At 38.7% G+C, this 14,980-nt stretch overlaps 1 protein-coding gene across 1 annotated transcript in view; it reads right to left on the bottom strand.

Annotated features, from left to right (window-relative positions):
* PREX2 (phosphatidylinositol-3,4,5-trisphosphate dependent Rac exchange factor 2) overlaps window positions 1-14,980 on the bottom strand; it is a 487,967-nt gene that overhangs the window by 296,474 nt on the left and 176,513 nt on the right. The window contains exons 7-8 of the mRNA XM_077270643.1: window positions 7,926-8,059; window positions 2,694-2,797 (exon numbers count right to left, since the gene is read on the bottom strand). Coding sequence (XP_077126758.1) covers window positions 2,694-2,797; window positions 7,926-8,059 — 238 coding nt within the window. The remainder of the gene's footprint in view (window positions 1-2,693; window positions 2,798-7,925; window positions 8,060-14,980) is intronic.

Genomic DNA, 14,980 nt, shown 5'->3' on the forward strand with positions numbered 1-14,980 from the left:
GACATATGGTCCGTGTAAAAGCATAGACGTGAGCAGCCCCATAGGTTATAATAGGTACCTGTGATATTTGTGAAAATTGTATTTACACACATACTGGAAACAAAGACGTGTGAAGGAGGCCTTAGACTTTTTTAATTCAGGATGCCATGAATATGTTAAGAACCCCTACTTATATCTACAGGACATGAGATAACGGCAGTTAAATGCAGCTTTGGTAGTGCCAACCACCAAACTATTTCTTGCTTCATCATTTATTATCATCTTCATATTCTAACAATTTATAATCCTGTGTTTTCCTCGTACTGTACAAGAGAGGAGATTTATAAGGCTAAATGTGCCTGATTTCCGGCCCAAATATGATCAAAAGGTAGCTTGTAGGGAAAAAAGTATCTAAAAAGATGTGCCAAATCTATCACACAGTGCACAAAACTCTTATTAAGTGGTCTAACTAAGGTCGTGTGCTCACAACGAGTCTTTGGTTAGCTTTTTAGTCTGCATATTTTTGTTGCAATACAAAACGCAGTGTCTAAGAGTTCCAGCAAGCGGATGGGATTTTTAGAGATCTCGTGGCCATTGTGCTTTTTTTTTACTCAACATAAACTGACCTGCAGTGTATGTTTCAAATATGTCAATTTCTCTTGCGGTACCGCTGAGTTATATGTGCAGATTTTTCCCCCTAGATTTGCATTAGATGTGGGAATTCCGCAGGTACAAAATGCACATGCGTTATTACATTTCCGAAGTGGAAACACATCAAGAAACATATGTAACCACACATGACTATGTGAATATAGTTTTGTCAAAGCCAAATACCAGGAGGTATTATTTTAAGTAAAGCAGCTTTACTTAAAACAAGACACACCAACAGGAGACAAAAAAACGCAGCGTCAAAAATGTGGTGAAAACACACAAATAAAACATTAAAATGCAATGAAAAACACAAGAAATCTAATTTACATCACAGGTGCATAAATTGTGCAGAAAACGTGTAACATCAAAAACTCTACTAAAACTCATTGTGGGAATGTAGCCTAATGTGTTTTGTTCTCCTAATATAAGCATTTAATATTTTAAAAACTACCCAGCAGCTATGTGCACACGTTGAGTATTTGCTTGCAGAAATTTCTGCAAGGTTTCTGCATCTCTTGGCAGGGAAAATGCTGCAGCAAACACACGCGTTTTTGGTGCGCTTTTGTATGCATTTTTTGCATGTGTTTTTGCATGCGTTTTTGTACACCTACACAAATATTGTCACCAGCCTATGTAGGACCATTAATAGAATGAATGTACATAGGCTGTAACCAAACAGCAACTGTTAATTTTAAAGAAAAAAATGGAAAATAAATTGCGTGGCTCCCGTGTAATTTTAATAACCAGCAGAAGGAAAGCTGACAGCTGAGGGCTGATGTTAATATTCTTGGAAGGAGCCAATAGCCATAAAGGTTCCCAAGCTATTAATATCAGCTCACAGCTGTTTGCTTAGCCTTTACTGACTAGTTTACAATGTGACCTAAGAAAAACAATTCACATAGAGTCCCCCTATAAAATCTAACCAGCAAAGGCTTGGCAGACAGCTGCAAGCTGATATTAATAGCCTAGGAAGGGGCCATGGATATTGGCCCCTTCCCAGACTAAAAACATCAGCTCTCATTCACCCCAGAAAAGGCGCACCTACAAAATGTGCCAATTCGTGTACTTAGGCTCACTCTTCCCACTTGCCCTGTAGCGGTGGCAAGTGGGTTCATATTTGTGGGGTTGATGTCAACGTTGTAATGTCAGGTGACATCAAGCCCACACAGGTTAGTAATGAATAGGTGTCTATAAGAAACCTATCCATTACTAACCCCATAGTGATATTGTATAAAAAATATCCCTGCAGTGCTCTGACTGACAGTCTTACCGGATGTAACATTACCGCCGATAAGAACCTCTGCACCAATGTTTCCTATGCTGTCACACAGATAACAGCGTGGGAGACACCATAGGAAGTACATGAAAACGCAAACAAAACTCAGCAGATCCGCAAACATTTTTATACCTGCATTATTGCTGCAGATTTGACTGACTCAATTGACTTCAATGGGTGAAAAACACTGCAGAAATGCACAAAGAATTGACATGTTGCAGAAAAAAATTCACTGCAAATACTCAGAAGGAAATTTACTGTTCATGTGCACAGCAATTCAGGATTCTCATTGATTTATCTTGCTTAAGGATTCCATAGCGTTTTTGGCCCATTTACGTGCGGAAAAAAATCTGCAAAAATGCATAAAAAATGCACCGTGTGCACACAGCCTGAAAACCCCAAATTCCAGCTCTTTACGTTCTCTTTTGCCCTTACAGACATGTGACCATTGTAGCGTTAACATGTTTGGCTGAAAGAGGAGCGTAGGGGGATCAGTAATGTGAATTTCCTTTTTTTTTATTTCAAACATTTCTAACAGTAGAAATAAGTAGCTATCACATTCAGATGAATATCCCAATAAGTATTTAGGAATACTTGTGTCTGAGAAATGCATATACATAATGCCTAATGGTAAATCTGTGGTGTGAGAGCCATCACTCTGCATGGAGAGAGCTGATTTGGGCATGGCATGATTTCTCTACTGTATTCACTTGCCAGCTTGCACAGTGGGAAATCGTTGGTTTGTCGGCACTGACAGTCACTTTACGAGGATTATTTATATACACACCTGTTCCATCATCAACATTTTCAACCTCCATCACTTCTGTGTTTATCCGGCCTCGGAAGAGATAGCGGAGCCCATCTGTGGATGCTTTGCTGTTCTTCAAACGTCTTTAAATTAAACAAAATCTAAGTGAATTGATGGAAGGGGAAATATGACATGACTCTCTACTAGATACCACAAGACTTGCAGTGCTACATTTATTTTTTGCAAATAAAAAAACAATTAAATTGCACTAAAACAAGAATTTGCAATATATCATTGCTCAGACAAGCAAATTTCTTACACTTTACTCCAAATTTTCAGATAAAATATTTGTTAGGCGACTTTTGCATGTCTGTATTGCTGGTGCATTTTTTAGGTCTGTATTAGGCTTGGAGCAGAATGTATATTCTTTCATTGGGTCAATTATGCAAATCACACTGTGATCAAACTCAGTTCATGTGTGATATCATTTCCTCGGATGAGAAGATGGAGAAAAAAAAAATGTCTCAATCTTCTCCATTCTGTCAGTCAGTGAAAATTGATGACGTCTGAGTGCAGTCTAAGGGTATGTGCACACGTCCGGATTTCTTGCAGAAATTTCCTGAAGAAAACCGGAAATTTTCTGCAAGAAATCCGCATTTTTTTTTGCATTTTTTTTCCGGTTTTTTCGCATTTTTTTAGCATTTTGCAAGCGTAATTAGCTTGCAGAATGCTAAAGTTTTCCAAGCGATCTGTAGCATCGCTTGGAAAACTGACTGACAAGTTGGTCACACTTGTCAAACATAGTGCTTGACAAGTGTGACCAACATTTTACTATAGATGCTGCTTATGCAGCATCTATAGTAAAAGATAGAATGTTTAAAAATAATAAAAAAAATAAAAAAATGGTTATACTCACCCTCTGAAGACAGCGGCGTCCGTTCCTATAGATGCCGGTGTGGTTCAGGACCTTCGATGATGTCGCGGCTTGTGATTGGTCGCGTGAGTCACATGAGCGGTCACGCGACCAATCACAAGACAGCGACGTCATCACAGGTCCTGAACCACACCATCTATAGGAACGGAAGAGAAAGCATGCACCGGAGAGGCGGGAACACTTCGGGGGGCATCAGAGGGTGAGTATAGGACTATTTTTTATTTTAATTCTTTTTTTTTTTTACCAATTATATGGTGCCCAGTCCGTGGAGGAGAGTCTCCTCTCCTCCACCCTGGGTACCAACCGCATATAATCTGCTTACTTCTCGCATGGTGTGCACAGCCCCGTGCGGGAAGTAAGCAGATCAATGGGCTCTTAGGCACAGACTGGTTAAAAAAAAGGGAAAAAAAGTAATACTCGCCCTTACTGATCCCAAGTATCTCATGTTCTGATGCTTACCGGTCACTGCTGGTCTATGCTTCCCTTTCTCATCTCGACACTTGAAAAATGGCAGAAAGTAATAACTAAGACAATCACTGTCTACAGTGGGGGCCCGCCTCACCCTTTCAGAAAGCTGTGAAGTATCTTTACAGGTGAGTATTCTTTTAACCAGTCTAAGCGCTTTAAAAAAAAACTGTTTTAATTCCCTCAAAAAACCTCAATACAAGGTAAATTGGGCGATTAGTGCTTTAAGCAATTAACACACATCACTTCCATAAAAAAATTCTTAAGAGATGTCCAGAGGGTTCCCATTTTAAAGTGGGTTCCAGATATAAGTCACTTGTTGTAATCTACACTCTCCCACTAAACATGTCTGGGTCTGGACAAGGACCAGATTATTTCTACTGTGGAAACACTAGAAATAACAATTTGAAACCTATTTCCTTAGCCTCCAACTATATTGGTGATTTTTCGCCATCATGATTTCGTCAGTGCCAGTTATATACACAGCCAAAGAGAGGACAGTATATTTAATATTGTTAGAATACAACTGTCAGCAACTTTATTTGCTATCAATATCCCTTGTTTCCCTAAGGAAACACAGGAATGTAGATTATTTATCTTAAGAGAAGTGGAGGGCTCAATGCACAAATGCAAACAATTTACATAGCTCTGAAAACTTCCACATGACTTCCTTAATGCCATAGTCTTCAGGACACTATATTTGGAATTGTAGATACAGCCAGCTTAGTATATGATTGAATAGATCATTTACTGAAGCTTTATCTCGCCCATGGCTTAAAAAATCTAAATAAGAATTTAAATTCTTTAACCCAAAATTTAAGCAGTGTGCAGATAGGTTCCTACATTTTATAAAATGTCTGTTTTTGTGCTACCTTTATGTAAAAATATACAGCATTGTGCAAAAGTTTTAGTCAGGTGTTGAAAAAATACTGCAAAGTAAGAATGCTTTCAAGAACAGAAGTGTGAATAGTTTATTTTTATCAATTAACAAAATGCAAAGTGAATGAATAAATGAGAAATCTAAATCCTATCAATATTTGCTGTAACCACCCTGTGCCTTCAGGATATGTGCACACGTCAGGATTTCTTGCAGAAATTTCCTGAAGAAAACCAGAAATTTTCTGCAAGAAATCCGCATGTTTCTTTTTGCGTTTTTTCCCCGGTTTTTTTGCGGTTTTTTTTTAGCATTTTGCAAGCGTAATTAGCTTGCAGAATGCTAAAGTTTTCCAAGCGATCTGTAGCATCGCTTGGAAAACTGATTGACAGGTTGGTCAAACTTGTCAAACATAGTGTTTGACAAGTGTGACCAACTTTTTACTATAGATGCAGCCTATGCAGCATCAATAGTAAAAGGTAGAATGTTAAAAATAATAAAACAAATAAAAAAAATGGTTATACTCACCTTCTGCAGACAGCCGATCTCCTCAGCGGCTTCCGTTCCTATAGATGGTGTGTGCAGGACCTTCGATGACGTCGCGGTCATGTGACCGCGATATCATCGCGGTCATGTGACCGCGACGTCATCGCAGGTCCTTCACACACACCAGCTATAGGAACGGAAGTGGCAGCATGCACCGCTGAGAGGCGGGAAGACTGCGGGGGCCATCGAAGGTGATTATATGACTATTTTTTATTTTAATTCTTTTTTTTTTACCAATTATACGGTGCCCAGTCCGTGGAGGAGAGTCTCCTCTCCTCCACCCTGGGTATCAACCGCACATGATCTGCTTACTTCCCGCATGGTGGGCATAGCCACATGCGGAAAGTAAGCAGATCAATGCATTCCTAGGTGTGCGGAATCCCTGCAATTCCGCAAATGTAATGAACATGTTTCTTTTTTTTCCGCGATGCGATTTTTTTGCGGAAAAAAATGCAACATTTGCACAAGATATGCGGAATACACTGAAAATAATGGGAGGCATATGTAAGCATTTTTTTCGCGTTTTTTTCGCATTTTTATCACGTTTTTATAGCGAAAAAACGCAAAAAATACTGAACGTGTGCACATGGCCTCAAGGTAGCATCAAAGCTAGGAGGGATAGCTAACACTAGAGAAGACAGAGAAAGCATTCAGAAGGATCTAGATAAGCTTGAACAATGGGCAGCGACTAATAGAATGGTATTTAACAGGGAGAAATGCAAGATTCTACATCTGAACAAGAAAAATGAAAATTACATCTATAGAATGGGAGGAATAGAATTAAGCAATGAAAAAGACTTGGGTATACTGGTAGATCACAGACTGAACATGAGTCAACAGTGTGATGCAGCTGCAAAAAAGGCAAACACAGTTCTAGGATGTATTATGAGACTCATAGAGTCTAGATCATGTGAAGTAATTAATCTACCTCTACCCATCCTTGTTCAGGCAGCATTTGGAATACTGTGTCCAGTTCTGGGTACCACATTTTAAAAACGACATAAAAAAACTGGACAAGTTCAGAGAAGAGCTACCAGGGTGGTGAGCGGACTGCAAAGTATGTCCTACAATGAACAGTTAAAGGATCTGGAAGAGTGGAACAGGCTGCCATGAGATGTGGTGAGTTTTCCTTCAGTGGAAGTCTTCAAACAGAAGCTGGGCAGACATCTGTTTGAGATGGTTTAGTGAATCTTGCATTGAGCAGGGGGTTGGACACAATGAACTTGAGGTCCCTTGCAACTGTAACATTCAATGATTCTATGAAAGCATTCATTCTTTTTTGCACACTTTCACTCAGTTTCTGAAGGAACTTGGCAGGAAGGTTGCTACAAACATTTGGGCGAACTAACCGCAGATCTTCTGTGGATGTAGGCATATGCAAATCCATCTGTCTCTTCATGTAGATCCACAGAAATTCGTAGATGCTGAGATAAGTGCTATGTGGTTGCTATGTCATCACTTCCTAAACTTCTTATTCTTTTTTACACTAAAGATAGTTGTTAATGACACTGGCTGTATTGGCAGGGTGTATGGTCAGGGTTGTAGTCTTGCTGCAGAATACATTTGGGGCCAATTAGATTCCTTCCTGATGGCATTGTATGATGGATAAGAATATGCCGGTATTTCACAGCACTGAGAACATCAAGGAATGGCCAATGTTGAGGACAATAGATGTGGTGGTTGGCCAATGTAAAACTGCAACATGAAAGCAGCATCATGCTTACTTCCCTTCAAAATAAGAAGATGTCCAGCATTGTCATAAGCTCCAAACTGGCAGCCACTTTGTAAGACTCAGCTACACCAGTCTACTATTCCAATTAATCTTGCTAGAAGTTTTTATGAAAGAACTGCGGCCAAAAGCGATATCTTCAATACAACTAAACATGGTCAAGTGACTCAACCATGCATGAAAAAATAGGAACATTGGTGCATAAAAACAGAACAGCATGGATCGCAGCTGAGTCCTTCTTTCTTAAAAACAGGCAGGGAAATATTTTCCCTCACAGAAAGAATCAGCTATGGTCCCCTGCTGTCCTCTCTGTATACTCTATTGCATCCTCTTCTGCTCAGGAATCATGGTATGATAAGACCATGTTCCTGTACGGTCAAGCCCGGCCATTACACAGTACACAGCTGGGGCACATTTATAACATTATCTCAGCACAGGAACACTTTTTCACACATCCAATTGTGGAACTTTTATCTGCAGTATATCTTTAACATACTGTACATTTACAGATGTGGCAGTCTCCAATATGAATGAAAATGGTCTCTCGATAGAAATTCCCTGGATTGTTGGAAATTTTATAGTGTTAACATAAAAAAGGTAAATTACAAGAGTGAATTGGAGTAAACTACAAAATACAGAGTTAAATATGTAATTTAAGTCCTACAAAATGAAAAGGAAGCATTTGGAATAATTCAGCTATTTATGCTGTTTGCTAATACTTACCGATGTTTTCTTTTGCAATACACTAAAAGGTTATCAAAGAGAAAGAAAATCCGCTCCTGGATATTCCCAGAGGAAATTTTTAAAAGAACTCCTTGCATCAGCATTTCAGTGCAAGTATCGGTTATGCTGGACCCCTAACAAAGCAGACAAGAAGAAAAGAAAAAAGCATATCAACTGCTGAATGGAAACAGTATTGTTGTGCCAGAAAATTGTATTTTTATCATAGCAATCAGTACAGCTAAACAAAAAAATAACAGGTTTCATAGGCAATGGTCTCTCCCAGTACGTCACTCATTTCTTTATCTTTTTGTATGCTTTAAAGAAGCTGACAATGTGTCATTTAAATAATAAAAGCAGTGAATAAGAGCAATAATAAAATGCAGAAAATGGATAGTAAAGCAGAACGATAAGGAACAAATAGAGCATCTCTCCTGGAGTTGTGTAAATATGGATTCGTATCATCTCAGGAATTCATTTCATTCATTCACTGCATAATTCATCAACATTGTTTTTCTTTGTAAGATCATTTTCATACAAAAACAAAGAACTGCTGACATTTTTGCACCAAAATTTGAAGGCTTGTGTCCTAAAATGTGACCTACTCATGAAATCCTTAATGATGCAACCAACTGTATTTGGGAAATTTGCACACAAATCTGTCGGGTTACATTTTAGGTATCAGACTCACCCGGATCCCGGATAACATGAGTATCAGATGCTTGTTTTTAATTTTAATAATAATTGTAGGGGGACTGTAGGGACATCATACTGTGTGGAGTCTACAGTGGGGGCCATCGTACTTTGTATAGGGGAGCTATGATGGGCATGATTCTGAGTATGGGGGAGCTGTGGGCTCATCATACTGTGTATATGGGAGCTGTAGGGGCATCATACTGTATATAGGTAAGGTGTACAAAACTGAGGGGACAAAATGTGGGTAGTGTGCCTAGGGCACTTGCACTGGGCATAAATATTTTCTGAAGGACAATATTGTCAAATACAGTTATATGAAAAAGTTTGGGCAACCCTATTAATCTTAAGCTTAATGTTTTATCAAAATTGTTTTTTTGCAACAGCTATTTCAGTTTCATATATCTAATAACTGTTAGACACAGTAATGTTTCTGCCTTGAAATGAGGTTTATTGTACTAACAGAAAATGTGCAATCTACATTCAAACTAAATTTGACAGGTGCATAAGTATGGGCACCCTTATAATTTTCTTGTTTTAAATACTCCTACCTACTTTTTACTGACTTACTAAAGCACTTTTTTTGGTTTTGTAACCTCATTGAGCTTTGAACTTCATAGCCAGGAGTATGCAATCATGAGAAAAGCTACTTAAAGTGGCCACTTGCAAGTTGTTCTCCTGTTTGAATCTCCTCTGAAGAGTGGCATCATGGGCTCCTCAAAACAACTGTCAAATGATCTGAAAACAAAGATTATTCAACATAGTTGTTGAGGGGAAGGATACAAAAAGCTGTCTTAGAGATTTAACCTGTCAATTTCCACTGTGAGGAACATAGTAAGGAAATGGAAGAACACAGGTACAGTTCTTGTTAAGGCCAGAAGTGGCAGGCCAAGAAAAACATCAGAAAGGCAGAGAAGAAGAATGGTGAGATCAGTCAAGAACAATCCTCAGACCACCTCCAGAGAGCTGCAGCATCAACTTGCTGCAGATGGTGTCACTGTGCATCGGTCAACTATACAACGCACTTTGCACAAAGAGAAGCTGTATGGGAGAGTGATGCGAAAGAAGCCGTTTCTGCAAGCACGCCACAAACAGAGTCAGCTGAGGTATGCAAAAGCACATTTGGAGAAGCCAATTTCTTTTTGGAAGAAGGTCCTGTGGACTGATGAAACCAAGATTGAGTTGTTTGGTCATACAAAAAGGCGTTATGCATGGCGGCAAAAAAACAACAGCATTCCAAGAAAAACACTTGCTACCCACAGTAAAATTTGGTGGAGGTTCCATCATGCTTTGGGGCTGTGTCGCCAATGCTGGCACCGGGAATCTTGTTAAAGTTGAGGGACACATGGATTCCTCTCAGTATCATCAGATTCTTGACAATAATGTTCATGATTCAGTGACAAAGTTGAAGTTACGCAGGGGATGGATCTTTCAGCAAGACAATGATCCAAAACACCGCTCCAAATCTACTCAGGCATTCATGCAGAGGAACAATTACACTGTTCTGGAATGGCCATCCCAGTCCCCAGACCGGAATATCATTGAACATCTGTGGGATCATTTGAAGAGGGCTGTCCATGCTCGGCGACCATCAAACTTAACTGAACTGGAATTGTTTTGTAAAGAGGAATGGTCAAAAATACCTTCATCCAGGATCCAGGAACTCATTAAAAGCTACAGGAAGCGACTAGAGGCTGTTATTTTTGCAAAAGGAGGATCTGCTAAATATTATTGTCACTTTTCTGGTGAGGTGCCCATATTTATGCACCTGTCAAATTTTGTTTGAATGCAGATTGCACATTTTCTGTTAGTACAATAAACCTCATTTCAAGGCAGAAACATTACTGTGTCCAACAGTTATTAGATATATGAAACTGAAATAGCTGTTGCAAAAAAAAAAACAATTTTTATAAAACATTAAGCTTAAGATTAATAGGGGTGCCCAAACTTTTTCATATAACTGTATGTCTTTGTTGTAAACTCTACAGACGAATTGAGGCTGGAAGAAGATGTTATGCCGGTCTGGGCCAGATGGAAAAGATGAGAAAGTGAAATATAACACCATCCAAAGGTATTGGAAAAGGGGTTTTCTAAACTAGACAACTCCTTTTAAGTAAGGATTTGCCTTTGCTTGATCTTACAATGATATGAAAGCTCAAATATTCTTAGGGAATGATTAAGTACCAACTTAGTATTATCTTTGGTGTGACTCCCCTTACAAGTCAAAGTGTTTATATCACATAGGAAGGAAGAGAATTCAGTTACCATGTGGCTTTCCTGTCAGGCTACAGGCGACTGTGTAAAAAGTCTTCTGCTCCAAAGGTAGAGCACAGGAATCCTACAGTCTGCTGATAGATATGACAGAATCCTACATGTAAGATGCCATCACTGAGGAGGGCAATTCACTACTAACAGCTAGAGATGAGCAGATCAGGCAAAATTTGAATTCACTTGCCGGTGCAGATGTTTCTATGAAATTCGACTGAGAGAGAAGTTGCTCTTCATGAACTGTATTTACCTTATTATGCTACGTGGTCTATCCAGACCCCAGGGCATAAGAAACATAAAATATAAAAAATAAAAAAAATGGTTGCATTCACTTTACCAATCACTTCTCCGATCCATCTATTCCTCACCATGACCCGACCGCTCCTCTTTGGTTGCATCTTCTAATCACCACCACAGGCACTGAATCCCCAGGCCTCATCCTGTTATGTCATGATTTTCAGCTCTTAAAATTCCTGAGACAGTTCTGCACAAGACCGCATAAGGTCACGATGTTGTGTTGTGCACTGTCACCTTGCATGCCCAGAAATGTCATGGGGATTTCAGCTGTTGCAGTGATGATAAGAAGATGCAACAAGGACCAGACTGGTGGCAATGAAGAATGGAAGAGTTAGGGGAGCGGTAAGGAAAGTATAAGTATTTATTTTTTTCTCTTTAGATGGCCCATTACGGTTCAGCAAAATGGCGGTTAGAGTCTGTCATTTTACTGACTCCTCACGGAAGTGAATTACAAAAAAGTCAGGTGAAAGCAGATTTTTGTCATATTCGTGTAGAATTCAATTCCACTAGAATAAATTAGCTTATCTCAACTGCTATTTGTGAAACTATCTACCTTATTACCACTTTACACACTTTTATGAAGGGTTTTTCCTGTAATTTCAAAAGCTTATCAAAAATAAGTAAATTATATATTTTCTTGTGACCCATTCCTCTTTGGGCCAAAAACCAACATAAAAAATTACTATGAAAACAACGTCAAAAGATCAATATGTGAATCCAGTGTTTGGCCTTATTCAGACATCAGCAATTTTTCTTGCATGCAGAAAATAGTCCAATTTCCATCAGTGTTTTGGATCTTATTTTCAGCAGTATTTTGTCAGGGTTTCTTCACTGAATTACAGAATTAATATAAAATAAAAAAAAATATTATAAAACTTCTCCTATTCAGCACATAGATGGTACATGGATTGCTGTGTGCAGGTAGTGATCTTTCGCAGACCCATAGATTTGTATGGTTAGTTTTGATCTGGATTTATCACTGCGGTGCAAAAAAACATCAACATGTGAACAGCTTCGTAAACTATAATGAGAAGGTATTCTTTCTTGATAAACTCTGATAAATAACAAATGTGAAGCACGGGTGTCTGGATGAGGTCTTGCTATTACAAAAAAATGTGTCCATCACCAAGGATTTTTAGTACCATAATCATATTTGCTGCACCCAAAATTTTTATTTCTTCCTCTTCTCCTTAAAAAAGCAGTTTTATACCATAAGCAGGTAGAATATTTATTTTTCATCTATGAAGGGGGTTCAGCACTGTGGTACCATTCAGGCGACAGAGGGTCATATTTCAGCAGATGGTCACGTATTGCCGGGATGTTCATGCTCATAAACCGGCTCAGCATATTGCTAGCGATGGGAATTGAGGCCAGGCTTTGATCCTCACTGGTTCTAAAGATAACTTCTTCTATTCCTTGTAAAGCCTTGCCCTCCTTAAATGTTTCCTTCTGGTAGGAAATCACTTTGTTTCTTCATGCCACTTTCTGGAGCACAACTGAAAAGCAGATGTTTATTTAAAGGAGCCTAATATGATACAATGGGGAAGATTTATTTGAGAAATGTATAAAATGGTTATGGCAAATCAAGGCTATATTTTACTCAAAAATAAGTGAGTTAGGTGTATTTTGGGTTAAACCTGAATGCTACTTTAAAGTTGATAAAACGTTTCTTAAACAGGATCTTTCACCACTTTTTTCATGGTGAACTGGACTCAGGATGTTGCAGAGTGGAATAAAACGTTTTGTTTGTTTTTCATTTTCCCCTCTCCAATACAGAGACATTAGCAATCAACACATTTAGAATCTAATTAATTAACTGTTGTCCAAGTTGGTGTTAGCAGAGAGTTTTACATGTGGGTGTCAGATTCTACCTGTATGAAGCTGACCAATCATCAGCAGGCAGAAATACACTAGAGAAAGAAGAACACACCCAGGATTTTCCATATGTGAGATGTAATGGTATAACCTTTGAAGATCCACAACGACTCCCTATTTATCAATCTCTGGAATCTATACAGTTTTCTCAGGTATATGCTCCAATATTGTTCAGGATCTTTGCAGTGTACATGAGAGAAATGTCTAGATAAACTGTGATTCCTAATTCCATTTCATATATTGGACCTATGTTTGTTCATTCTACTATGAACCGGTTGGATGGTGCGTTCTGCAAAATTGATAACTGGATATTTGTTTGTGTGGTCCCTCGTCTATATTATTGATCCACCTCGGTGCAATGACACTTTTTAAACTTATGTTTCTCCTGAATATTATAGCGGGTTTTTTCCTGGCAATGCTTTAGACAAGACTGGATCATGATGCATTATATACCAATATTTTTGGAGTATCCTTTTATTACCCTGTATGATTTATTGTACGTGGTGATAAAAATGTATCTGTATTTTTGGTTCTGTATCTGTGTGATTCTTCTTTTTAATTCATAGTTTTGGTTTTGATGCCTTCAGTGTGAATTTACAATTTTCATAGTCATAAAAATACAAAAAAATCTCTGTACTGTATATATATATATATATATATATATATATATATATATATATACTGATCCATACATAAAGCACTTCTGTTTTTCCTTTGTTTTAAGCATGATAATGACATCTTTGAGCAGGCAGTGTGGGGGAAGGGCCAGTACAGAAGAGGTGAGAGTAGGAGAGATGATAAAAGGATGTTTAATGTGACACATTTAAACTCAGCTATGATGCCCTACCCCACACTGACTGTCAGGACCTTATCTGAAATGTGTCAGATATATGTGCTCCACTCCTAGCATTTTGTAATCATGCGGAATGTTAGACCAGGAGATCAGAGCTGTATCATTACATCTCACACATTGAGAAACCTGCTCTAAGCTATTGTGGGGGCATGTTCTTCTTTCTCCAGTGCATTGCTGCCTGCTGATGATTAGTGACTGAGGCATCATACAAGAAGCAGAAGTACACCCCCAGTGCAAACTATCTGAAAACTTTATGATAACACCCACTTAGACTTACTTTGATTGCTACTATTATCACAACAGAAAGGGAAAATTAAAAAAAGAAAAAAAATATTCTTTTCTTCAGCTATAAATACAAGTTACGTCCAGTTTAACATGAAAAATTTGGTGAAAGCAGGGCCGTAATGATCGCGGTCACATGGGTCACAATCCGGCCCACGCTGGTGAGGGGCCGACAAACGCCAGAGAATACTTCAGCAAAATATAATTTCGAGGACGCACATTAAGCTGAAATATATTGCGGCACAAAGTATCTGTGGGTCCCTGTACTGCAATGCATGCTGCCAGCCAATCAGAAGCCTGCAGCTGGCATGCAAGTGACTGGGGGCACATGGCAATGATGTCACGTGCTTTCCGTTTATTACACGTTGAAGTCACTTGCTGAGGACGCCGCGTGGCAGGCGAACGGAGGGAAGGTGAGTAGAATTGTTTACTTTTTTTTAATGCCTTATAGGACAGCGGCAGAACAGGGGGCATATACAATGGTGGGCAACATATGTAAACCAGGATGGGGATCTTATATATACCAGGATGAGGAACATATTCTGTGTATACCTGGATGGGCCCAGTATGGGGAACATATACAGTATACAGTCATGGCTGAAAGTGTTGGCAACCTTGAAATTGTTCCAGAAAATGAAGTATTTATCCCAGAATATTATTGCAATTACACATGTTTTATTATGCACATACTTATTTCATTTGTGTGTATTGGAACAATACATAAAAAAGAGGGGGAAAAAAGGAAATTGGACATAATTTCACTTCAACCCAAAAAATGAGCCGGACAATA

This window comes from Ranitomeya variabilis, chromosome 6 (genome assembly GCF_051348905.1).
Source record: "Ranitomeya variabilis isolate aRanVar5 chromosome 6, aRanVar5.hap1, whole genome shotgun sequence".
NCBI classification, from domain to species: Eukaryota; Metazoa; Chordata; class Amphibia; order Anura; family Dendrobatidae; genus Ranitomeya; species Ranitomeya variabilis.